Here is a 26,879-nt window from a genome sequence, read left to right as displayed (position 1 = left end):
TAAAACAAGATGTTCAAGCAGCTATAATGATCGACAAACACCCCAATTATCTAATATTAAATAAAAATAAGAACAAAAAAAATAAACACAGAAAGCACAGCACAGAATTTCTGGTGGCAAACAGGCCAGTCTAGACAGATCGGAGGGGAGCGTGATGGAGGACTCAGGTGAGGTGCGTCATGGTTAGATAAGGAACTCCTCAAAATGACTTGTGGTGATGCCCATGGTGGAAAAGTGCATTTTCGTGACAGATGGCACTGGCTAGGCCGTGTGTGGGGTTGGTGTAGAGGCATATGGTACCCTCTAGATGATCTCATGCAGCAGCGCCAGGCTCAGTTGGAGGTGTAAATGTTTCTCTGCACCCTGCCAGAGGAAGTGGAACCATTCGCATCACCAGCAAAAGTGTATGTGTGTGTTATGTCATACCTTGTAAGACTGTAAGGAGTTTAGTTAAGACTAATGAACTATTGTGATGTATCAACACGTCTGACGTGTGGGTGTGCGTTTGTGTTGACCTGAAATGCACTCAGTTTCACCTCTCACCTCACCAGCTAAACCTTGTAACCTTTCCACCAGACCGAAGGCACGCACGTACACAACTGAAACTATATGTGTAATATATTGAATAAATGTTTTAATCAAATGATACTACTTAAAACTTAATAAAAGAATACAAAAGAAAAAGATAACAATGAACAACCTGGTTATTCAAATAAACTCATCCAGACAGCTCCTCAAAATAACCACCAAAAAATGCACACTTTACAGAGGAAACAAAGACATTTCAGAAGTATACTTCCTGACTTATTCTGAGTCATCTGTTACCAAACAAACTCAAACGCAGCAGGTTGTTGAATACACTCAGGCCTTTATTCAGGCCTGTTTTTAGATTATATGTGATATATGTATTGTAAGCCTGTATGCAATCTTTCCATAGCTCTAGGCCACTTTACTCAATAGATCGGCTGGACATCGCGCCGGACGAAGCTTCTGACCATCAATTAACTGACCAAGCTTCAACTCTTTAATAAGCACCAAAATGCAATGTGTATAAAATGATTACAGTTGCTCCTGCAATGAAAGATTATTATATGATTATGATACCACCTGAAATAACAGACTTTAATGTAATGTTAACAGCTTCAATATATGCTTTAATGCAATGCTTGTTACGTGGTTATAATGCAATAATAATACTGATAATAAAATAGCAGTAAAATAACTTGTTCAATCCTACAATTGTTAAACAAATAGTGAATCAAAATGTCAGCAGTAACTGTTTCAGCATCTACTGAAATATCAAGCCTTTCCCACATATATTTTGGCATCTACACAGAAGTGGTGCTTTGCCTAAAGCGGTGCTTTACCTAAAGTCTGTCAAATATACTCTTGTTGAATTTCCACATTTTGCTGAATTATGAAGAAAGACAAATATAAATAATACACCTGCAAGCAACAATTACAGGAGCCAAGTAGTTCAGAAATGGAAAGACCTTTTTTGTTGTTTTGTTCCAATTTTGTTGAAGAAAACTTGAAAAAGAAAATGCTAAACTTGCTGTGCAGGAAATCAGCTAAGCACTCACAAAGTACTCAGTCGACCCTGAAAATCCAGATTCCACGAAAAATGGATGAAAAACAAAATGCTCATTCATGCTGTTATTCTTCCGATGTTGAACGGATGGAGCATGTACTACAAATCAAACGTATATCTGATACAAAAAAAAAAAAAAAGACAGTTCAAAACCAGTCACACAAAACTAGGATGGTTGCAGTGATTATATCAGAAACTGGCTGCTGGAGCAACATTACACATACAAACACCAATCATCTAAACGAGCATATAACCTACATTTAATTCATTTACTGCATCTGGAAGCACAGTTTCTGAATTCACTACACTAAGCATATTTCATATGAATTGTACAGAAAGTGTTGGTTCAACATACCGTAAATATAGGTTGAGCTTTGATGAGGTTATGCTGCGTATGGAAACTTGAGATACGGAGATGTGGCGGTTAAGGTTTGGTTAGAGCATGACAGTCTGATGAAAGCTCTAAGGTTTAAAGATCATTCAAGTAAGGAGTGAACAGGAAATACAGCGGGACACTTTTTTTTCCCCACGACCGAATTATGATCATGTTGTCATGCATGTGATAAAAATATAGTATTTTATAATACTACTGTAGGGCTGTGCAATATGACCAAAATCTCATATCCCGATACAAGACATCTATCGTCCCGATAACGATATAAATCACAAAAATTTAACATTTTCTGTAAATTCTGTGAATCTCGGGCAGCTCGACTTGCGTGAAGTGTTTCCAGCTGCGCGTCATGTACCTGAAGTCGAGTGTTTTAACCGATGCTTGAAACGATACATTTTTAGACATAAGTTGTAACGGCCGCCGTTTTCTTTGTGAGTATTCATTAGACGCCGTGCTGCGGGGAAAAGCCTGTTCTAAAGTTTGAGTCCAAGGTTTATTTTTTAGCACCTGACAGCTCCTTTTTAATTCTCATCCGTAAACACTCTGCATCTTTCACGTGATTCAGTTTATTTTGAAAAGTCTCAACAGGATCTTGAGCTTTATTGTGAAAGGTTTATATGGAAAATAAACAAGCGGACACGCGATGGTTTTACCGTCGTTGTTGCTAACGACAACACATAAAAACAGGCGCTTGTCCGTCCGTAGTGTGGTTATATTACAAGAGAAAGAGAGCACTTTAAGAAATTAATACAGCCACTACAGTGACCATCAAAACGATGAAAAAATATTGCCGTAAACAGTTTATTTTATTTTGATAATTTTGATACTAGCAGCCTATCACAAAAACAAATTTGTTCCCATTAGCAATGAATCTAGGAAAAAAAAAGCCAAAAACAGCGGAGTTTGACAAGCATAAAAACAGTACCAGCACCAACAAGGTGATTCCCAAAGAACAATTTAAAATAAAAATAAAAATCTTCCTAACAAAATACTTTTTAAAAAATGAGGGGTGGCTTAAGACTTTTGCAAATTTCCACATCTGACAGAATTTTTGGCTTTTACAGCCCATGTAACTATTGTATGCAGCTGTAATTAGGTTGTTATTTAGCTGTTGTTTATATTGGGTTTTTTGTTCACTTCAAAGTTCAACAAAATGTATGGAAGCTAGTTTTACTGATACAATACGTACAAAAAACAATATGAGCTTCTTTCCCTTGAGTACAATAGATCCTGACCAACAAAAGAGCCTCTTTCACTTCTAAGAACATAAACCACTATATATAGAATAACCCCCTCCCCCTCCCCCACACACACACACGGTTTTTATTCTGAGATTGACGTCTATGTCATCCGACAATCTGAGTGCTTTTAAAGTACCTCAACTTCAGAGGGGAAAAAAGTGGAAACCAATGTAAATGTGTCTGTGAGCTGGGAACATCCCATAGAGCTCTCGTTCCCTCTCCTATCCAGCAACATCACAAAATATACAAGAATAACCAAATTTGCAAAACTGCATAAACACACACATAAACCTGCCTCATCAAAGGGTTGGCTAATGTCAAGGTAGCTTGCTATTATTCAGTAAGCCAACATATCAAACCAACCATCCTTTTAATAAGCACACATGAGATTTGACAGCCATGCATAAAAACTGTTTACACTGAATATTCATAGCAGTGGGAAAAAAATAAATTAAAATATTTCCTTCCTCTGTTAATTGTCATTCTGGCAGTGAGGCTGTGCTAAGCACAAAGAGAGGAAGAGAGCAGCAGAGGGAGACTGAGGTGAGCGAGGAGTACGAAAAGATTAAAGTATAAAACTGAAAACAAGAAAGGGAAAAATGAAGGACGCAGAGAATATGACTGCAGCACAATTTCTGAAAGGAAAGTCAGGAAGATGACAATGCTAAAAGAGAACACTTTGCCATCTGATGTAAGCTGTACATATACACAAGTATATGTTGCTCCCATTCATCACACAGGCTCAACATGCGGTTAAGATAAGAATCCAGACCGATGTTTTTTCCCCATCACTGCTCTGTCAATGAACGAGTTCTGTGGGAGGCAGAGGAAATGGCAGACATGAAGGGCTTTCGTACCAAGAAAAGAGAGGGAAAATGTGGTTTTGATTTAGAATTCAGACTGAAAATCCATCAAGATTTGCTCTGCAGATGCATCTGTCAGGCGGGTGGCGACACACAAAGTGGACTGCATAATCATATTCTCTTTGGCAGTAGCAGGGCACAGGTATGTGTGTTTGTATATTTGTGTGCATGGCCGTGCAAATCTGCTTCGAAGGCAAACACAAAATCTATATTCATTACTGCAGTTACTGTGACATCTCAAACAAAGCATTTGTGAAAAATCTCTGCCTATGAAAGTTTTAGGCCTTAGCAGATAAGAAACAGCGCTTTCAAAAATGCACTAAAAAGTTATTTCTTTAAACTGTCTTTATAAAGTGCAGTATGCAGAACAAAAAATAGCAATGGTGTTTATATTAAGTATGATTGCTTGCTTTTAAGACGGCACCGTTCCTTCTAGTTAGGTTTTAATTTCACTAAAACCACTTTGCCCTGTTTGGCATGGACACAGGATATCTGGGATGTGCTGTTTCTGGCGTAGGATGTTGCCCAAAGATCTTTTAGGCCCAGTGAACTGCTGGGTTGTGGCTCCTAGATAGGAATCATCTCTGGCCTGCACCTTAAATTTTGGATTAAAGGTGGCTCTGATGAGTTTGAAAGCTGGGTCAACACCTTGGGCTTTGTACACAATTGTGAGCCTGTGATACTCTGAGGCAGGCCACGCTGTCCTACTTGGGGTCCCTATGGAAAGCGTCATTGCTATAGTGTGCTGTGCTTTGTCTGCACAATGCTTAGGTAAGCAGTATGTGTCAAACTAACATCCACATGAATGCCAGGGCGCAAAGTTTCCCAGGAGAACATTCCATTGTAACAAGATCGTGTTATGCAATTTATCTGAATAAACTCAAGGAGATATAAAATAAAACTGGTCTGCAGCTGATCGGTTATATAGCAAGGATAGTGTACAAAAAGCTCTCTGTCCAATATAGGCAAGACGTACCAAAATCCACACGGAACATACAAGCAAAACTGCTCGAGAACAGCAGAGCTAAGATCCTGCAGGAATTCAACTTTAAGCAGTTCCACGGTGACATGGTGGTTGGTGGCTGACAAGCAAAAAACATTAGCAGTGATAGATGTGGTAATCCCAAGAAGGAGCATGAGAACGTCGAGAAGCACCAGGAGCTGAAGGAACAAAAAGAACAGATGTGGAAGGTGGAAGCTCAAAGTGATCCCCGTGGGAATACGAGCATCAGGTTGCTGTAAGCCCAAGCAGGGGGTCGCTCCAGGCACAGCATCTGAGACGATGCAGTCTTCAAATGACAGGATTGATTTCCTACTTGCATATTAAAATTTTTGGGTTATGGTGATGAAAATCTACCTAAAGAAAACAATCTGTTCCAAATCAGGCATTATCAGGCAATATGGTACAAACTCTAACTTTCATTTAAAGTATTTACATATTAAGGTTAGATTAAGAAATACTTAGATGGAAAAGTGTAATTTGTAGATGTAAACTGTAATCTGTACATGCATATACACACACAAAATACAAAAATTAGTAGCTTGTGAATGTGAATAGTGGATGTGGGTCACTGGTTTTGGACCGACAGCAGCAGTTAGTGTGGTAACGTTTTCAGTGTCCCAGTGGACCAGCCATCACAAAAGCTCCCTGCAGGACTCACCCAGTACAACACTAAAGAAATCAAACTCTACTTTCTATGAGCCATTACCTGGTAGCGAATCACCCATCTGACGCAATGCAAACTCTCCCCTAAGAGTGTCATTCAAGTTAAAGCGAATTAAAAGTCTGCTCCAGATACATGTTTTTAATGCTTTGATAGAGAAGGATAAAATCTGTTTGTCCTCAGCAGCAATAGAACAAATCGGTCTGTGCCCACCTTACCAGAGCTGGACCACTCCACAGTCCATGAGAGGAATGAGAGTTTTTTTTCCTGTGTAACATTGCTGTGACTGAACTGCCAATTTAACCACTTCACGGTTAAGAGAGGAGAGCAGAGAGGAGTGTACTAGTTGGTGTGAATGTTTGAGTGTTTGTGTGCTCATAGAAGCAAGCCTACTCCATGAATGTCATTCATCTGTGCCCGTGCTTCAATGTTTGATGAGTTCATTCAATTGTGTGTACGTCAGGGGTTCGCAGCAGGACATCGAAATCCATGTGAGTCACTCTGATCAGCTCAGATACCCCAAACATCCATATCTTTTGTAGAGAGCCATACCACGTGTCCTCTACAGTGGAAAGCCATGAAATAGATCTTCATCCTAGGCTGGCTCCATTCCCTGCCTTCCCATCACAGCCTCAGACACAAAGCTTGGCACAGCCTCGGCTTGTATATCAGCACCACAAATCTCAACTAAAGACTATTAATCTCTGCCTTTTTTACTTTCTAACACATTTATGTATGACCTAAAATGGCCCAGACAAAGTCAGTCAGTGTGTGTCTGAAGAAATGAACCATATGTGGATGCTCACTTGCATGCTTTATTAGCGAGCCAGCAGTAGTCAAAGGGCACAAAAAGTGCAAGCCACACACAGATAAGGACCAACCAAAGCCCAGTGCATGAATAGAGATATTAGGGCAAAGCTGCTCTGAGGGACTATGGGAAGCAAGGGATTGGTTAACCAAGCTGACTTGAAATTACTGCAAAAACTTGGGTTAACATATTTGTTGTCAGGGACACTGGAAATGCATTAGTAACATAAAAAAGGTCCCAGTCAGCTGCGGGAGCTGTAATTTGAATGTGTTCCTACCAATTTTCAGCTCATAATTTTGTGACTGCTCATGCGATTTGTTTATGATATGATAAGAAATAAGATCAATAAAACTACATGAAATTGAGAACTGGTGACTGTGGAGGCCACAATGCTAAACTGATACTAAGAGTGCACCAAGATAATGCAAACCCATTTCCTCACTATTAGCACTTTAATTGATGATGGCAGGATGGAAGTTGTTTATGCCATATGACCACAATCCAAATGTAATTCGTAAATGGACTGATTCTTATATAGCGCTTTTCTACTCTCCTGGAGCGCTCAAAGCGCTTTATACAACATGTCACATTAACCTACTCACACCAGATGCGTCCCTGATCCAACACAGCTGATTTAAATGGCTAAATTACCTCCTCGTACCACATGTCTTGAAGTTCTCCAGAGGCTGGTAATGAACTAATCACTTGATTCAGGTGTGTTGACCCAGGGTGAGATCTAAAACCTGCAGGACATCAACCCTTGAGGCCTGGAGTTGCCCACCCCTGCTTTAAGTGCTCTAACATTGGCACACATTCATACTCAGATGGATGCATCACAGAGCAACTTGGGGTTAGTATCTTGCCCAAGGATGTTTGGCATCAAACCACCAACCTTCAAATCAGTAGATGACCTGCTCTACCTCCTGAGCTGCTGCCACCCCCAAATGCTGCAGCAGACATCAAGAATCAAGCCAGGCAATGTTTTTCCAATCTTCTCTCTAACTTTAATGAGTCAGTGCCACCCGGTGTGGTCTTCTGCTGCTGTAGCCCATCTTCTTCAAGGTTCTATTATGTTTTTCTTTCAGAGACGGTCTTCTGCATACCCTGGTTCTAACGAGTGATTCTTTGTTTCGTTCCTGTCAGCTAGAAGCACTCTGGTCATTCTCCTCTGACTGCTGACATGAACAAGTCATTTTTCTCCAGAGAAATGCTGCTCACTGGATATTTCTTCTTTTAAAGACCATTCTCTATGAAATACAAGAGATGGTTGTGCGGAAAAATCCCAGTAGTTCAGCAGTTCCTGAAATACACGGACCAGCCCATTAACTAATGTGGCACTTACAACCATGCCACATTGAAACTCACTTAAATCACCTTTCAGTATTTGCATGACAAAGAAAACCTGAATATGTGAATGGTTGGTGAGTGCATGTACTGTCAATGGACAAATGCTGTCTGAATTGAGAGCACACATGCCTTTAAGGCTGTCTGATGGTTTCATTAGACTGTCCATTCCACTGTTGTGCTGTAATTTAGGTGGTAGTGTGGAATGTAAACTAATGGCAGAGCTAGCAACAGAGTGAACCCCAAGTTGTTCCTGATGGCAGGTGAACGCTGCCATTTGTGTTTTAATGTGTTTGTTAATGAGTGAACAAGAAAAACATGGCCTTAAAATTCAGGTATGTGTAAAATAAGCTATGTAAGTGCAGAAAAATTACATTTTACCCTTCGAACTTTTCTGTCCAAGTTTTCCGACTCTCCATTTCATCCCCTACCAAGCAATACATTCTAGATACTGTCATGAAAATATATATTCTCTTCCCCTATTCAGTTTATCTTTGCCAGCATCTTAACCAGGGCCACTGAAAGCAGCGCCCCAGGCGCTTGAGCCCAAAGGCAGCAGTAAGAGTGGCACCTCACTGGCTGACAACCAACCTGGAGGCACTATCAGAAAGCTGCTGCTGTAGCTAGAGAGGACACTGAATAAAATATAAAGCTGGGGGTGGAAATACACACTATACGTGTTGGACAATTTGGTGTGTGAAAGGAAAGTAGAACAGGGAAGGTAGAGGACAGATGTAGGTTCACACACATATGTATGTGTGCTTAACACTGTGCTTACAATGCATCTGTGAAAATTTGTACCACAAGTACAAAAACAGAAAAAGAAAAATCACAATTTTGGCCACTACCTTACATTGTATGACTGTGTGAGGCAGCAAGTTGAATTTTATACAACACACACACACCCAAACAAAAGCTTGACACTTATATATGAAACTTTATATGAGAGGTTGCGAAACAAATTAGTATGGATGAATGCCGTGATGAAAAACTGAGCAGGCACTACCACAAAAACACAAGCTCCCACACGTACGCAAACAGCAAAGATGGAATTTAACATGATAAAACTTCGAGCCTTGTTAAATTGCAAACACAGCCATTTGCACATTGGGTAGCAGGGCCAAAGAGCCATGCGGCACAAATAGGACCGTTAAGGTTTTACTGGGTACAGCAATACAATTACCGTTTACCATTACACTAACTCATTAAAACTACAGTAAGAGAATAATTAGGAATTAGCTTATGCCTCACTACATCTGTGTTTAAAAGAGAGCTACAAATGCAATACAGTCAAGTGCACTTGCTGAATCTATACTGCATGAAAATAATTGAAAATAACACAATTCTGACCGCTATAACACAGACTCACCAGTTTATTTGAGACTGACCTTAAACTTGCTTTTCATTAAATTGGGGGCGATCGTGGCTCAAGAGTTGGGAGTTCGCCTTGTAATCGGAAGGTTGCCGGTTCGAGCCCCGGCTTGGACAGTCTCGGTCATTGTGTCTTTGGGCAAGACACTTCACCCGTTGCCTACTGGTGGTGGTCAGAGGGTCCGGTGGCGCCAGTGTCCAGCAGCCTCGCCTCTGTCAGTGCGTCCCAGGGCGGCTGTGGCTACAATGTAGCTTGCCATCACCAGTGTGTGAATGTGTGTGTGAATGGGTGGATGACAGGTGTGTCCTTAGGGACTAGAAAAGCGCTATACAAATACAGGCCATTTACCATAAATGTGAAAAACTGTGACAGATCCCAAATAATCATTGAACATACAGCTTCAAGTAATGTATCAGTGAAATCCACGAATGAGCACTGGTACAAACCAATATTAAACAACAACGTATTGCAGCTGCTGACATAAGTGAATCACATGTCTCTGTATGTGTGTCCTCTACTTACTGAGTCTCTTTGCAGCCTCCAGTGCCTCAGAAGCTGTGTCAGCCACATAGAAGCGCTGGACAGCTACGCCACTCTCTTGCATCAGCTTCTTGCTCTGGTACTCCTGTAGATTCAGCCATCTCCTCGGACTCAACCAGGTGCACTAGATGAAAGATCGAGGTAGAAAGAGTAAAAGTGTAAATGAAACAAAGTTAATAGTGCAAATAGGCTCCCACCACATCTAACAATGGCAATTTTTTCCCCTCACCTTAACATCGCCAAGCCTGTCTACTCTGCTGTGTTTTCTTTACATTAAACAATACCAAAACATGTCTAACAACACATAGCAAGTATAGGATATATCTTCTACTCCTCTCCTCCCTCCTCTCCAACTATTTTACGCTCTCTTTTCCTGTAATGAGGCAGGCATTTAGGCTTAAACTGCAGGACAGCTAAGAAGCCGTTTGCTCCATCAGCAAGACACCGGTCCTGTCAGCTCCAGCTGTTGTTGCTATTAAAAAGAAATTGGCTTTTTAATGCGACAGTGAGACATAGACTGTGTTAGAGTTAGAATCCCTCTGCACCAGCAGGCTTGTATGTGAGTCTGGATGCAAATGTTTTCACAGCAAAGGTCTTTGGGGAGTCATTAAGAAGAGAAACTCCATTAAAGTAAAGGAAAAACAAGAACTATGAACTAAATCACGGCCGGCACAGAAAGAATGCTTCAGTATTTCTATTTGTCTACCCGGTAAAGATTAAACTTACATCAGGATAACATTAGGACTGCAACACAATATGTTATTGCTGACTCAGTCGAGTTAAACTGAGATGGGATGCTGTTAGAGAATACATTAGTTATTCAGGGACACCTGCATGAGCATAAGGGCCACATAAGTGATCTAAAATGTAGAAGACAATGATCACTAGTGACATAATCCACTGCTTTTGTGTACTATTGAAACTCTGTTAGTAACAGACTGTCAAAAGATCAATGCAACAACGTCAAATGCTACAAACCAGGAACTGTGCTTAAGGAAGCATTGTCGATTTCTCGATGACTCATGGCAAGAAAAAAAACAAAACAAAAAAAATCAAAACAATGCCATTTTGTCTAAAGTTTATGACATAAGTCTAACAAATTATTTATAGACTTTTTCATAAACAGACTAAGGATTTGTGATGTGGTAAAAAAAACAACAAAAAAAAACAACCATAACAGAATCATGTTCTTCTGCGTACTAAGTGATGTTTAACTATTTGGACCTCTTCAGATTATGGTAAAAATGTTTGCAAGCAAGCAAACATGTTTATATGTTTCTTGCTCACACTTGCAAACAGCGTGAGACCCGTGCGCAGTGAATGAATAATGTAGTTTGAATTCAAGAGGAATAAAGACAGAGGAGCAGAAACTACATTTTTGAAAGCTTCTTACAGTAGGGACCAAACAGGCAACAATAGAAGCCATTTTTTGTTCACTTGAGCGCACGCACATGGACTGTGTCTGCATTTTTAGGCTGCAATTTGATTCAGTGGTTCATGGGGCGTGAAAAGGCCACTGTGTGTTTTTTAAAGTCATCAGTCACTCCATCATTCACGAAGGGGGAACACACAAGAGTGAGGGAATTGAAAGAGAGAGATGTTCTTTCAACCATTTACTGATAGACGGAGTAAAATGTAACCCCGACTAGCACTTAATGGTTATTAGTGATTAAAGGATAATGATCTTGACATGGTCCCTTAAATAGGCAATAGCCAAGTTAAACCTTTTCAATCTACAATCATCGGTGGACCTCGACTGAAAACAAAACTGCAAGACCAGTAATCCACAATTCATGCCAAAACCAATCCTCTCTGTGCCACAGCACACTATTAGCATGCTTTCTCCATTCCAGCTCTTGTGAGAGCCTGTCGAGAGACTTCATTACAGCCAAAATAGGTTGTTTTCTTGGAGAGCAGCGCACGCTGATGTATACTGGCCTACACTAAACAGGGGCATGTGCAGGTCACCTCTGCAGTACTGTTTGTAATACTACACTATTTATATGTTTTAGCTATTACAGCTTGTACTGTACACATATATGCTTCCAAGTCTATTACCCATATCCCTCTAATGCAGCACATTCTGATAATGTCATTCTTTCACAGTGCGTGGATGGGGTTCAAAGGAAGGGCAGGAAATTAACTGTACTGCGTGGTATTGGCCAAAAACTTGGCTGATGTGTATGACTTTAAAACTTTACTCTTTTTTTCTGCCTGTCGCTCACTCCTTTATGTCCACTTTAGCGGAAAATCTCACACAGCCTTAACAAACCAAGCTGCAAAACACGTTTCCTCTGTTTTGCCGACTCACTTGACTGCTGTCAGGTACCTGCAGGGCCCTCTCTCTTAAAACATCCACTTCCGTTGCCACCCAACTGTTTGCCCCAGGAGGATCAGCTCTGCTGCCTAAATGAATAACTCCATCTGTCAATCTTTTACTCTATAATGGGCTTAAAAGAAAGTGGCAAATGGGACCCTTCCCAGGGCCAGGTTAAACACCTTAATAGGAAGTATCATCAGATCACACCAACACGTATTAACCAGACAGCTAAATGCTTTGATCCGAGTGACCTAAGACGCATCACAGTATGGTCAGATGGTATGTATATAGATACTTGCAAAGTATCCAAGCTCTTATGCTCATCAGTAATGCCAGTGTGTAGTCAACCTCAACTACACAAGTGCAAGTTTGTGCATGAAACAATTTCATGTATTAGTCTGCAGTGTATTATTCTAACTTGAGGTTTCATTTTTACAGAGGTTAAGAGTCATCCACAAATACATCAGCATCATAAAACAGCATACTAATTGAGTGTTTGTACCAGTGACTATTTTCATTAACAGTTACCATGTCAATTAATGTTTGTCTACTTAATCTGAAAAAAGAAAATAAAAAACCCAAAGTGTCAGTGTTTATTCTCCTCCACAGGAGGCATCTTCAACTATCTTTGACTTATGCATATATTATTAGAAACACTGTTGTGGTCTAGAAAAACTACTCAGGAAAGTTAAATAAATTCAAACTAATAAGGCTTCACTGTCACCCAAAGAAAGGGTGAGCGAGGGTGAAAAAGATATCCAGACTTCCTAAAATAACAACCCCTGCATACTGAGAAAGTCAGGTAGGGATTGAGGTGGCCCTCCAGGCACTGACAGTTACCTTGGGCAAAACACCAGAGAATGGAAAGAAACCTGAGGCACATTTTACTGTGTCGCAGATCCACAGACAAATAGTCTGTATCAAAGATGGGCTCTTACTGCTGATAACAATATAAAAATGGGAGACAAATTAATGTAAAAATCCACATAGTGAAGTAACGTAGGATGGTGTTGAGCAAACATGCACCCCCATAACGAGGTCACTGTGCCTTGGCATAAAATCCTCAAGTAAGGGCTGTTGATTAATACTGAAGTCTTATTTAAAATTTTGCAGGTCAATATTTAAATCATGTTTATTTGATGCTTATTTAGTTTCCGAATCTGGAAACGTAAGGTCATCAATATAACCCTGGTTCTCTGAGTAACATGGGTGAGACAAAAAGAAATGCTATGAAAGTGAACAAAAGTAATTCATGGAAATTTGCACTAGATTTTCTTGAACTTTAAATATAACACCAAGTTTTGGCTTTAGGGAGCAACAAAAATGTACCACTGTAAAAGAAGTGTGATGGATTTACAACAAGGATACACAACAGCGTGACTGCAAAGGAAATGCTGCACAATAATCTTTATCACAGTGTTGCAATTACCGTTTCTTAATTATTGCTTTCATTTCATTTTCAATTTACTTTGTTTTAATTAAAAAAGAAACATCAATTAACTGCCCGGCCTACGTTACTACTACTTTTTTTCTTTCTTTTTTTAAAATATTTAAACAGAGAGGACGGTACATTCGATCACTGACAGATTTTAAAGTACAGGAACATTTTAGTTAACTGTCATTCTGTAATGCTAATATTTATGCAAGGCTATTGCATAAACTCTGTTATTTCAAAGTTGAGTAACAGGAAAACAGTAAGGCTTAAAGAAAAGTGTCAAATGGGAATTACAGTATTGCAAAACCTTTTATACTAGCCAATTCCCCAGATGCTGCAACTCAGAGCACAGATATATTTGCCACCTTAACAATAGATACTGTGAACCATATAAAGATATCACTACTTTAAAATTCCTTTCGGACTAATCATTGAAACAGTTATGGTTTCAGCCATTTCTAATCCTGCACTCAGACAAGAAAGTCATGATAGTGCTGACATCTTGACAGGAAGAGAAATAATCTGAGTACTGCATGGTTGCCCTGGAAAAAAAACAAAAAAGCTGCAAGTGTTGGATGACAGTATGGCAGTAAGGCAGGGAGGCAAGCAGGCAGCTGGCCTGCAGTCCCTCGAGACACACTCTCTACAGTAATTATCATCAGCAGCACTCTAGAGACGATCCTACACAGTCCTTCAGCCTAACTACTGCTCTACTTATTCTTAAGGTTAAGGTTTGCTGTGCACAATGGTGACTAGACTAGACACTGGCACAAACAAAGTTGTATGCAATGGGCCCAAGATGGGATAAAGTATTCAGAGCAAACCTCTCTACAGACAAAAGCACTCAAGATCTCTCATATGGATGCATTTAAGTGAAGGAAGTGGGGCACACTGGAGAAAGAGAGGTGGAGTGGTGACAATGATAAATAATGATCTCTATATTAATATATGAAGGTAAGAGGAGGCAGAAGAAAAAAAAACTGAAGGAACAATTTTCCTCTGTAAATCAAAAAGTCCCCTTTCTCATTCCAGCCATACTTTCGAAGAACTTGGCCCACTGACAAACCATCGCAGGCCCACACAAATTGTCTCCGGTTTTCCCTTCAGGACAGGAACACGCAAATGTCCAGGAGGTAGGAATAACCCCAAACTAACCACAAAGTCATACAGTATTAATGCCATACCACTCTATTATTAGCTCAACCTTGTCTTCTTTATACCTGTGCAACTGCATTTTAGATTTGATGCAAAAGCACGGAAAAATAACTTAACTATAACATTTAAATTAGGCAGAGGAAAGGGAAGCTGAAGTTAAACTGAGTAAGCACTTATTCTGAGAAAGATTTTGCTTTTGGCATGCTTGCAGCAAGAGTCCTGACATTCAGCGAGTGATCTGAAAATGTCACAGCAATACACTGTAGAAAAGATGGATCCTAACAGGGCTTTTCATTTAATGCTAAAAGCAAACATCAAACATTTAGCCATATCTTGATGGGTTGTCTGCTTGCTTACTTGATCAACATTTAAATTTTCTTCCCTTTAACACAGTAAAGTAAAACTCCAACAAAGTATTGGTGCACAAGGTTATTGCTGTAAAGTGCGAATAAAATTTGTCTAGAAAAGTACGATAAAAGAGAGGAGCTTTGCACACGCTTATGTTCTGATGGAATTGCAAAAATAGAAAAATAGAAAAATCAAAAAATATGCCTTAAGTGAGTCAGTGCTCAGTGTACTGTGGTTATATTAGATTTGAAAAGACACGATGAAGTGTAATTAAACAAATAGATGATACACATTCACGTGTATGTGACAAAGAGCCAAAAACAACCTGACATGGTCCTTTGCTCCATAAGTATCTGCAAAAACGATTCACATCAAAGGCACCTTATTAGATAGTTAGCATAAATGAAAGAATTGCAAAAAGGTAAACAAATCTAAAGACCACAGTTCATACGTTGAATTCCCTGCACTAAATTCTGATGAGATTTACACGCAAAAAACAAACAAGCAAACAAGAATAGTTGCAACACTGAAATGAGCAGAATAGACATGCAGGCGCTCTCTTTCCAGAACACTCACTGGTTGTGCCCTCGCACAAAGAGGCACAGGAAGGACAGATAGTGCTATGGCAGCAGATGCATCAGATTGCCAAGTCCTTGTCGCAGCTGTACTGATCCACCAGTGGTGTTGAAGGACAAAATCTTGGTATGTACAACACTAGTCCCAAAACACCTCTCTGGCTGGACCATATGGTTATCAGCGCGGCATCGTGCAACATCAGGACTTCTCTTCCTCCTAAGAGGAACAGAATTGTGCAGTCTCATCCTTAGTTGAGAGCAGGATGCACAATGTCAAACAACACTTGTTGTGAGAAGTGTCACCACAGTTAGGGTATGTCTGATCTTGGCACTTTGCAAAGTCATTTCAAGACATGCCACTACTTTGTCATTTGCCCTTCTGTTAAACTTAAGGAGTCAATATCCTAAGGCTAATTTAGAGCAGTTGTCTTTATCACTATGAGAGTAGAACAATGTCAAAAAGTCACCATCTGACAGAGCAGTTCCAGCTCCCTTGAAAATTTATTGGAGCCATAAGCCTTAATTTACAGGGGAAGGTTACAAAGCAGGCAATCACCTCTGATCAGGCCCATAAACAGCCGAGCGTCAATGCTGCACTGCTCGTCAATCTGTTACTCAAAAATTCAAAGGGTTGACACGGCGGGTCAAACAACACATTTGTTTCTTGGAAGTAAGTCTAGACAGGATCCAGCGAATAGTGAGTGAAGATGTGATTCTGATTTGGCAGGTGTTAACAGTACAGGAACATTATCTCTCAACACAAGCGATTTATCATACAAGAGACTTCAGCACTGCGGCTGTAAAAGAAAGACTCCGCCACACGTTTTCTTTTGGCAATGTAATGAAATTCACGTATCCTCGTAGTAATTACATCATACATATGTACTCACAAAATATTAAATGGCATATTTAAAACGATTCATTTGATTATTGAAAAATCAAATTAAGAGTGGTTCTGACTCCATTGTTTATAATGCTCCCCACACTGCTGCACATGTAGCAATGGTGCACAGTTAAGCAGTGTCTTCACCTTATGTTAATATTTTTTCAAAGAGGTTGCTGGAAGGTTCATAAAAATGACCAGTTACCATTATCTATATAACTAAGATGTTGTATGCAAAGTATAATTTTGTTAGGTACATCTCTTCAACTGCTCATTAACACAAATTAGCTTATCACATGGAACCAATTCATTGCATTTAGGCATCTAGACATGGTCAAGAACCTGCTTTGGTTCAGTCTGAACATCAGTATAAGGAAAAAGCTGATTTAAGTGACTATGAATGTGCCACAGTTGTTGGTGCTAGACAGGCTGGTGTAACTATTTCAGAATCTGCTGATCTACTGGGGTATTTCCCCACAACCATCACTAGTGTTTACAGAGGTCTGAATGGCCTCTTGATGCCCGAGATCACAGGAGATCGAATCCTTCAAGCTGATAGGACGGCTCAAATAACCACTTGTTACAACTGTGGTGTGCAGAAGAGCATCTCTGAATGCTCAACACATCAAACTTGAAGCATAGGGCTATAAAAGCAGAAGACCACACACACCAAGTGCGAGCTAAAAACATCAAACTGAGGTACAGTTCACATAGGACCGTGTGAACTGTACTTGGTTTGTACAGCCGATCTGAGTATTGCTGCTGGATTGATGCCGCGAAGACAGTGGTGAGTCCAAAAAGGAGTCCAAACCCAGTACTAACAGGGTGTAACTAACAAAGTGTCAAGTGATGCATAAAGAAAATCATCTGATAAATCAATTTCACTATTTCCCCCCAAAAAACTCTAGTTTCCAGCTATCCTATTATAACATTTATTCAAACAAGCTCAGCAGCTTTCCAAAAATATTACCTTTGTAACAGTTATATTAAAACCATTCTTAAAAACAGACAAACAAAGCGATAATAAAACTCAGTACTTTATGGAAACTGTTATATAGAAATGTGAGCAATATGAGAACCTAATGGTATCTATTGTTACACTAGTGATGAAATGACTTTGTGAAGAGGCTGCACTGAAGCAGGAGACGTACTTTAACAGGAGCCACTGTCAGTCATCACCTTTCAAAACTCAATAAAAATAAATAAAAACAAATAACCTTACATTATCTCACTGAATTATTTACTTAGTAAGTTTATACATTATATATACACAGATAAATCTCTTACATACACTGTGAAGAGCTACATTAAGGCAGTAAACAGCTGCACTGAGTCAGAAATGCACCTTGAACAAGACACCATCCCACTTACAAAAAGCCTATCATCAATCAAAAGCCCTGATGGCAGGACAAAGTGAGTTCCATTACAGGAAGTTTTCAATAAGTCAACCCTGGATTGATCCTTACTAGTTTCTATGCAAAAATAAAGAAAGGCTATTGACAACATTTGAGAGACTAAGGCAATTTTAAGCAGGCATATTCATGAGGACACTGCAAATCTGTATCGATGCAACCTGCGTGACACTCCTTTCAGAGCTCTAAAGTTTGCAACAGTCCAATCAGGACGTGTCAAAGGGACTTTTGAAATATTTAAGCATTATGAAAGACCTCATTGTTGTTCTTTTAATGACTGCTTAGAATTCCTAACTTGCCAAATTCTGAAATGGCCTGCTGTGTTTATTTTATTCTCCATTTTCAGAAAAAAGCAGACATTTTTTATTAGAGATGCATCGATCAATCCATGATTTAAATCAACCGATTTCCAGCATTCTCAGTAGAGACCAATGACCAGCCAAACAGCCTCCCAGATGTTTGATTACAAGCTGGTCTATAGTTGTGCGCACATTTAAATCCACAAGCTAACATGTCTTCACCATGGAAACTCTTCACTGTGAGGACATAAATTCAAGTACAGATGGACGAGTCTGAAAAACATTTATAAAGACAAACGTAGTCCAATGCTTAACTCCTCTGCATCACCTGAACGTGGACATTTTAAAGAAGCTAACAAAGGAAAAGTAGCTAACGCTAAACTCAATCTAAACCTCAGAAGTCAGCAGCCTCAGCATGAGCAAAGGACCAAAGCAGGTATGAGGAAAATTATGGAGAGAGATTTATAGAGTTAAAAAGAAAACGGGGTCGATATTTTACCTCTGAAAAAATGATGTAAGAAACTGACATTGGTTTTGTTATATAAATCTGTTGCACCTGATTTAGTCTTGTAAAGTCAAATACGTCAGGTGAAGATGAATGTACAGCAGCTCACTTTCAGTTAAGTATTTATGCCGGTTTCTAATATCGGAGCACTTTATTTTCAGATGAGTAAGTGAGAAAAGATCCTTAAACTTATAGTAGTTTGGGAAAAGTTGTGAAGTTTAATAATGTCATACAATTATTAAAATGGAGTTATGCAAAAGTTAATTTTTGTTTGCATATGCTGTCAGTTGCAGCAAACTGCCATAGGTGCACTGCTACACCTAGAATCTATTACAGTGAAAACAAAGAATTATGTTTTTATTTCCAGCAGGAAGAAAGCTCTGCAGCTGGAAACGTGAATCTGCTGGTCCCCCTCCTTATTACATGAAAGAATGTCTGCAATGAACTGCCAAAATATCTAGTGGATTTTAACTACACATATACTATGTTTTACCTTCACCTCCTGACTTTTCATATAAAGCACCATTATGAGATTTACATTTGACAGCTATTGAATTCACGCTCCCTTAAGGATGAGCTGTGATATCTCAGGGGAGCCACTGATAAGTTGGACATTTATGAACATATAAATCACCATTACCAATGTGCCAATCACCCCCAGCTGTACTTTGATATTCTGAAATAATTAACAGATGTTAGCATACTAATGTGCTTGAATAAGAAGACAGAAAAACATAACTGGATGCTGCTATGGTAAAACCATAATTGCCAACAGGCCAATGTAAATGAAAGACAGGAGTCTAACACCAGCATGTCCTGTACATCAAACACAAAGCAAACAGCAGATCTACTTCTCCCACACCGTCACCATGATTCATGGGGAAAAGAAAGACAGACACAATGACATTCAGAGCTGTAATTATTTTAAAGATCCAATTAAAGATAGGACAAAGGACACTTTGTATCCATTAGTTTTCCCAATAGGTAGCACTAAACTTCCATCCCTGATGACATCTGGAACTCAACATTTAAAGAATAATGAGCGTCAAAAACAATAGTCTGTGCCTTTAAAATCATTATTATTATTAATTCAAGTGCTGAAGAACATCTTCATCCAGCTCCCCAGATATGTATTGAGCCCAGTCCTGGATTAACTTTTTAAAAATATCGACTGAAGAAAAGACCTTGAACTAAGCTTAATACATGTCTGGGAAACAGGTCCTCAAAGCAAGACCAGCGGTTTTATGGCACATAAAACATATTCTGAAGTTTTCCTAGTTTGTAAGGCTGTCAAACACTAGAAAATGAAAGGTCAGCATCAATAAAATAAAGATAAAATACATTCCTCAGTGCCAAGTCCACGTGCAAGCTCTGTAAAAAGAACAACAGATTGTTTTATCAAACAGCATCTGTAATTGCAAAAAGGATTCAGTTTCATCTAGTGTATGAATGCACTGCTGCCACATGCTCAAACCTAAGCACATATAATGCACAGCCAGAAAAAAAAGGGGAGCTCTGATGAAAATCTAATAACATTTTTCTCATCAAAAAACATTTCTTTGGTTTTAGCTACACCAGGTCACAGTCATTAGGGACTGGGCAACAATATTCCAGAACATTTACAATTAGTCTTCAGCACATTTAACAACGAAACCAAAAATCCTGTTCAGATTGTATTAGTGGGCACATTGACAAGCAGACTAGCAATAAATTTCAGTTGCGTTTCAAAGACGTGCGGAATATATTGTCTTTAAAGATGCTAAACTTAAAATGGGTGAATCTCCAATTCAGGTCTTACCGGGGTTTTTCAATTATGGAAGCCCATTTCCGCCACTAAAACAAACAAACAAACAAACAAACAAAAAAGTATCCATAACTCAAAATTTCGACTTAGTTCTGCCAATCAGTAATCTACGTGAATGAGGTCACTTTCTTGTTACCCGGAAGCATATGGCACAGAGTAACATGCACTCAAAACTTGATCGCAACAAATTGGCGCTTTCGCGAGTACGTTTGCTGATAGTAACGCCATGTGATTCAGCTAATAACACAAGGATTTCATCATTTTTGAAGCCACGCTGAAAATACTCAGCAATCTGTGCATTCATGACTGGATGTAATACCGGTAGCTTAGCTGTAGCATTTGTACCCGAGGGCTTCAGCTTCCGGGTAACAAGGAAATGACGTCATTTCCAGGATCCATAACTCGAAATTTCGAGTTATGGATCCTTTTTTTTTTTTTAGTGGTGGAAACGGGCTTCCATATTCAACTGTTGACTCATTTTTTTTGGTTTTGTCTTCTAAATAGAAACTAATCAGTGTTTTTTGTTTGTTTATTTTTTACAAATCCCATGCTACAGTTTCAGAGTGATAACTTTCTTTTTCTTTAAGGAAGATTAGTAGAATAGAATAGAAAGTAAAATAAATGCCCAATTTGCATATATGCCTGGGGGAATAACGAAATACCAATATATTCTATTCTACTTTACATAGAATATAAGAAATAAGCATATTGATATCAGATATGGTTTGTATATCTGTTAAACCTAGTTTCAGGCTTATCTAGACACTTTACAGACAATATCACTAACTTGAGGACTGGAGCGGCATGCACTTCAAGCAGCTGCAGCTTATCACACACTCAGTGAAAAGTGGCACCTACTTCTCACAACAAGAGCTGACAAGGCCAGATTTTTAAATGAGGTTTGGTTGGCACACCGCTCTCCCCACTCATGCCCTCCCATGCACATCTTTTTTGTTATTGTTGTTATTGTTGTACAGAAACAATTACTTTTCAGGACAACAGTATGTTTCAATACCGATGCATTAAACCGTATACAAGGACATTTTTCTTTAATGTATCACAATAGAGTTAAGCATTTTTGAGCAATTTTGGCAACACACTGACATGTTATTATTGGCTGTTAAGTCCCATTTTTTCTGCACAAAAATTAGTCCTTACTCTCACCTATTACAAACCAATGCACTTGTTCCAAACTGCGAATCACAGTCACCGAATATCACATATTATTAAGTGGTATTCCCAGATGTCTGGTGAGGTTAAAATCCTCATTATTTGTCATGGCCAGTCCCTAACCCTTTGAAATGACACTGCCTAATTAGTTAAGACAAATGACTGCAGACTTAATTAACCAGAATGCTCCTTAAGGGGCATTATCAAATGTTTAAGAAATTAACAGATTGCCAGTTCATCAATTCTATGTAATTGATTTGTTCCCATTCAGGTTATGAACTCATCTCTTTTCCCCATCCATTCAGCTAACCATCCAAGGAAAAATTAAAAGGGGAAATTTATAGTGTCCATTCGCACTCGCACATGCTGAATCACATTGAGCAGTCCTCTGTGTGACTATCAGAGTCACTGCTATACTGATCGCACAGTGTTACTCTGTTAATGAGGTGGCACTTGGCTACTTCGTTGCATCTCATAAATACAAACTGTCTTGCGATAAGACAAGTGCTGCGTAGTAAGCTGTGCTAGAGGTGACATAAAATAAGAGAGATGGACGACGCGAAGAAGCTGTGTTCACAAACATGCCAGTATGAATCACAGCCATGCTTTCCATTTAAAGCAGCACGAGTATGCCTCATGAAGCTTTAGTGGACTAATTCAAAGAGCCTTATCTGCTCTAATTAATATAGTGCTTGAGTGTTCGTGGCACAAGTGCCTCTCTCTACCCCTCAACTGTGGCAGTGCCTCTATAGATTTGGATGAAAGCATGAATAGGTTATTTAGTTTATCAAAAAAATAAATAAATAAATAAATAAATGAATAAATAAAATTGCAGGTTACATAACCCCCTTTAAAAAGTTATGCATGTTAAAGCGTTTCAAATGATTGGCCTATTCATTCTGTTGTAGCTACCAGAGAAAGGCACTTTATACTATAGAACTTTACTTTTTCTGAATTTACCTTTCTGATCACATGGACAAAACAAATAAATAAAAAAAGTGATAAATTAAATTTGGGTCTGGTTATTGCACAAAAGATGCGCTGTTGCTCTTATTACTGCTAGCAGCCACTTGTAGCTTTTTTTTTTTGCCCTTGCATTTTAAAAAGGTCACGCTCAGACCATTTTAGTAAGGAGAGAGAAATGACATCTGCCTGTTACAGAGCCGGGGATAGAACAGCGGAGCAGAGATAGAGACGGAAGCAGTAGAGCATGGCTCCAGGATTTAGATCAGTGAGATTTGCATCATTGGCAGGTCTTTAGGCAGGGCAGGTCTAATCTCCTGCAGACAGGCTTAAGAAAGGAAAACCTGACTGTTGTGTCTCTACAGATAGGGATTTCAGTAATTAGCATAGTTAATATGAGGAGGGAGTCAGATTCAAAGGTGTCAGGTCTAAAGGGAAGATAATGCAGTAAATAAGGAGAAGTTAATAGAAGGATGCGCAACTGTGGCAAAGTTCAGTCCCATATATCTGTGAACTTTGCCACAGGCACAAACCTTCAGTCACAGCTCATGAATTGCAAAAGCCTTCCCCTTGTGCTTTAACAGCCACGCACTGCTTTTAGCTGATGGCTTAATTATCTTGTTCATCAATAAGTTCAGATTAATATGCCGTCACCACTTTAAAAATGATCATGGCATGCATGCCAAGGTTAAGCAGGCGAGATGGTCGATATCTAGGCAAAACTGTGCAAAGAGTACTACAGCGTACTTATTACAAGTGGCAGCAGCCATTGTGCTCTGTAACACAGTCTCTTCACTCACGCAGTGCTAGTGGAATCACCGCCTTTATGGCACAGAGAGATCAGCCAGCCAGACCCAGTCAGAATTTTCAATGAATCGGATCCCTATGACTTGCACAAAGGGTAGTTCCAGGAAAACTCAATCTTTGAAGGTCTCATTTCACAGATGATAGAGAAGCTGAACATGATCTTCAATATACTGCACTTTTAATGAATTACGCCTGTCAGCCATCACTGACATTGTTTTCTCAAGTAATTTTCAGCATTACTCCCACTTCTCCCTCATTATCTACACAGGCACAACAGCATAAGTTAAGCTGATAGGAGCGCATTTACTCATTGCAGAGGCTGGCAACATTTCCTAATGACTGCAGCCGCTCTAAATTATTGAAAAAGCCTAAGCACCTCACCAGCTACAGAAATGGCTATTAACCTTGGCGAACGATATTCAAATCCAGTTAGAGCCAACTTCGTCCTCCAGTATCCCTTGCGGGGAGGAAATGTAAATGTGTTCTTGCTGAGACAGATGGGGGAGCCTCCCGTCGTTTGAAGTTCCAGCAAAAGAAGCCGTTGCAAGCAGAGGGCTCTCCACCCTGTTCTGTAAAATATTCAGGACTGAGTCTCATTGAGACACCTTTCTTCCCAGTGTACCCCTTCAAACCACGCTGGGCTTCAACACAGTTGGGGTATTACCAAGCACGCTCGCCACACAAAAAATAAAAACTTAGCAAAGGTTTACAAATTCATCCCTGTGCAGCGACAGTGAAAAACAACCCGAGGATTATCTCGGTGTGCAGACAAGAATTCAGGAGATTTGATTTATGAGAGAGAGAGAGTGTGAGAGAGAAAAAAAAAAAAACATCTCACTCCTCCTTTAAGGAGTATCTTGGAGCCTAACCATCTGAATATTGCAATGTCCTGTGCATTGTTGGTGACAAATCATTGCAAATTGAATTCCACAGCTTAGCTGACATACTGTCAAAGCTGATTTGATTCTATTGTAGCGATACCTGACTGTTAATCTGTTCAGGCCCTGATACTGTGCTACACACCAGAGAAAATCCCCGATCATTACTCTTATCACCTGGCCCGAACGAGAGAAAGAGAGAGACAGAAGCGAAAGACATGAAAGAAGCAGAAGACGAGCAGGTAAATTTGTTGCCTTGGTTGGGACATTGTTTTTATTTAGGTAATAACATTAACCAAAGGTTTTCAATCATGAAAAAAAAACAACACAGACACAGACACATGGCTAAATAGAAGGCACAGTGTGAAGAGCACATTATCAAAGCAGCATCCAATCCAAGATGTTCCGGCAAGGTAAGCTGTAGGTCGCCCACATTTTGGAAGGACTAAGAAAGTAATGCAGCTATGTGCAATAACCACATGAAGAAAAGGGGGGGGAGGCATGACGCACAGATATATGCAGGTTTATAATCGGAGTAAAGTGTGGGCCATTACTTGGCCTCTCTATACTTTAGTAATGGTTGCAGAGAAGCAAGCAACTAGTTTAACACAAGACATATCAAAAACACAAAAAGAAAACCTCCATGCGTTTCTGACAATACTTTGTAATAAGTCATAATATTAAAGCTGAAAAGCAATAATAATGAATTCTGATACTGAGATGTAGCATGTAATTATGTCTAATAGTTTTAGTATTAGGAGCTTACCAAGCTAATCTGGACAAATTTGGATAAAAGAAGAAGTTCAATTTACATATTTTCTTTTCTATCAGCATAAAGCACAATTATTTTTCAGTCAATCACCTTTCCTCCAGGTACAACACCTATATAAAAAAATACTCTACCACACTGCACATGAAATCTGTTTGATGATAAGTTACCATCCATTTGAATCCATCTGGGAGTAAATATGAAAGGTAAACACAGCATGAGATGTCCCTGCTTTGTCCACCCACTATGGTGATTTGTACTAATGTTCCAAATACCTATGCAAGCACCTCAACCTGAAAGACCAGTTCTCAGATACCGACTGCGCAGAAAAGCATCAAACTGACAGTACAGCATATCATGCTAATTTATTCATCTGTTCGTCCTGGAGCTTTGAAATTTATTATGAAAGCACAACTCTGTGTGACTGGGTTTGTTTGTTAGTCAATACAGTGCAGGGGTGTGGGGATTTATGTCTTGCAGCTCTGGCAGCATGTTTAAGACTCTTTGCAATTACCAGACCAAATGCTTTGTTTGCTAAATGAGAAACTGTGCAACTGTAAGCATTTGCCACTGTGTACTTAGACAACTCTAATCAGGCGAATTCTGCTGGCTGCTGTTGCCAGCTCACACGCACATGCTGGAAGCTCAAAGTGCAAGGGTTAACCTTTTTTACTCGGGTCTTATCTGAAATGGGGCCAGGCTGGAGGTTTTGTTCACTATGACTTTTGCTCATCAGAGGTCACACAGCCCACTGTAGAAGTGCTGAACCTAAGCATGCAAAATAACTTACTGACGAGAAGACCCTTGCAGTTCAATTATACGCAATAAAGAAAAATTAAAAATATCTTAAACGCACAAACTTACAGACTCACAGTTATAGTGACAGACAGTGTACACGAGTAACATTCACATGCAGGAGCGCATTAGAAAAGCTTTACTCAAACAAGCTCTTGCCGAATAACTATCATTTGTAGAGCAGCGCGTATATTTAACAGCCTCCATGATTAGAGCTACTGCAGGACTTGAAGACGGCATTGTTACGTCACCTGTGAACTGTCACACTGTTCAACTTTGATCTGTCAAACCTCTGTCCGCTCACACATGCTAACTTGCTAACCCTAGCCGTGAGACGCTGTCAGCGACGAAGCCACCCAGCCCGAGCAGCAGACCGTAACATCAGCAAGAGAAGCTGTGACGCTACCTTCGCTTTATCAAGAAGTATGTGCTTTGAAGTAGCTATCCTCAGTCCTTTCGCTACAGCCTGGGATGCCATGGAAGCCGCCATGTTGACACGCAAGTCCAACGGGAGATGACGCTGAAAGCCTATGAGCGATCATAGGTCAAGAATCAGAGGTGGGCGGTGCTTCTAAAAGACGCATGCACACGGTGGAGGCAGGTGTGCACGTTTAGCAGGCATGGACATTGTTGGCGCTTAGTCTAAACTACAGGGACAGAGGTGAGAACAGAGTAGATTAAAAATCTAACGATCTAGCAATTTCTCTTTGTCTAAAATCAAATCCTTCAAGGCGCTTTATATTGTAAAGTTAGGAGTATTACTAGTCCTAACTTGTGACTTCTCTATTCTCTATTACCCAACAATCAGATGACCCTCTATGAGCAAGCACTTGGTGACAGTGGGAAGGAAAAACTCGCTTCTAACAGGAAGAAATGTCCAGCCTGGTATGTGTCCCTCAGTGGACACTGCGCAAGATGGGCATCGCTGTTTTGAGCAATCTAGA

The 26,879-nt window shown here is 39.7% G+C and overlaps 1 protein-coding gene across 1 annotated transcript in view; it reads right to left on the bottom strand.

Annotated features, from left to right (window-relative positions):
- The window catches only part of suclg2 (succinate-CoA ligase GDP-forming subunit beta), a 108,813-nt gene extending 82,364 nt beyond the window's left edge, over window positions 1–26,449 (bottom strand). Inside the window, exons 1-2 of the mRNA XM_080890872.1 lie at window positions 26,342–26,449; window positions 9,800–9,941 (exon numbers count right to left, since the gene is read on the bottom strand). Coding sequence (XP_080746998.1) covers window positions 9,800–9,941; window positions 26,342–26,425 — 226 coding nt within the window. The 5' untranslated portion in view covers window positions 26,426–26,449. The remainder of the gene's footprint in view (window positions 1–9,799; window positions 9,942–26,341) is intronic.
- Window positions 26,450–26,879: the final 430 nt, after the last annotated feature.

This window comes from Rhamphochromis sp. 'chilingali' (genome assembly GCF_963969265.1).
Source record: "Rhamphochromis sp. 'chilingali' genome assembly, chromosome: 9".
NCBI lineage: Eukaryota > Metazoa > Chordata > Actinopteri > Cichliformes > Cichlidae > Rhamphochromis > Rhamphochromis sp. 'chilingali'.
The sequence above is the reverse complement of the archived record's forward strand: the minus strand, read 5'-3'. Positions and strand labels throughout refer to the sequence as shown.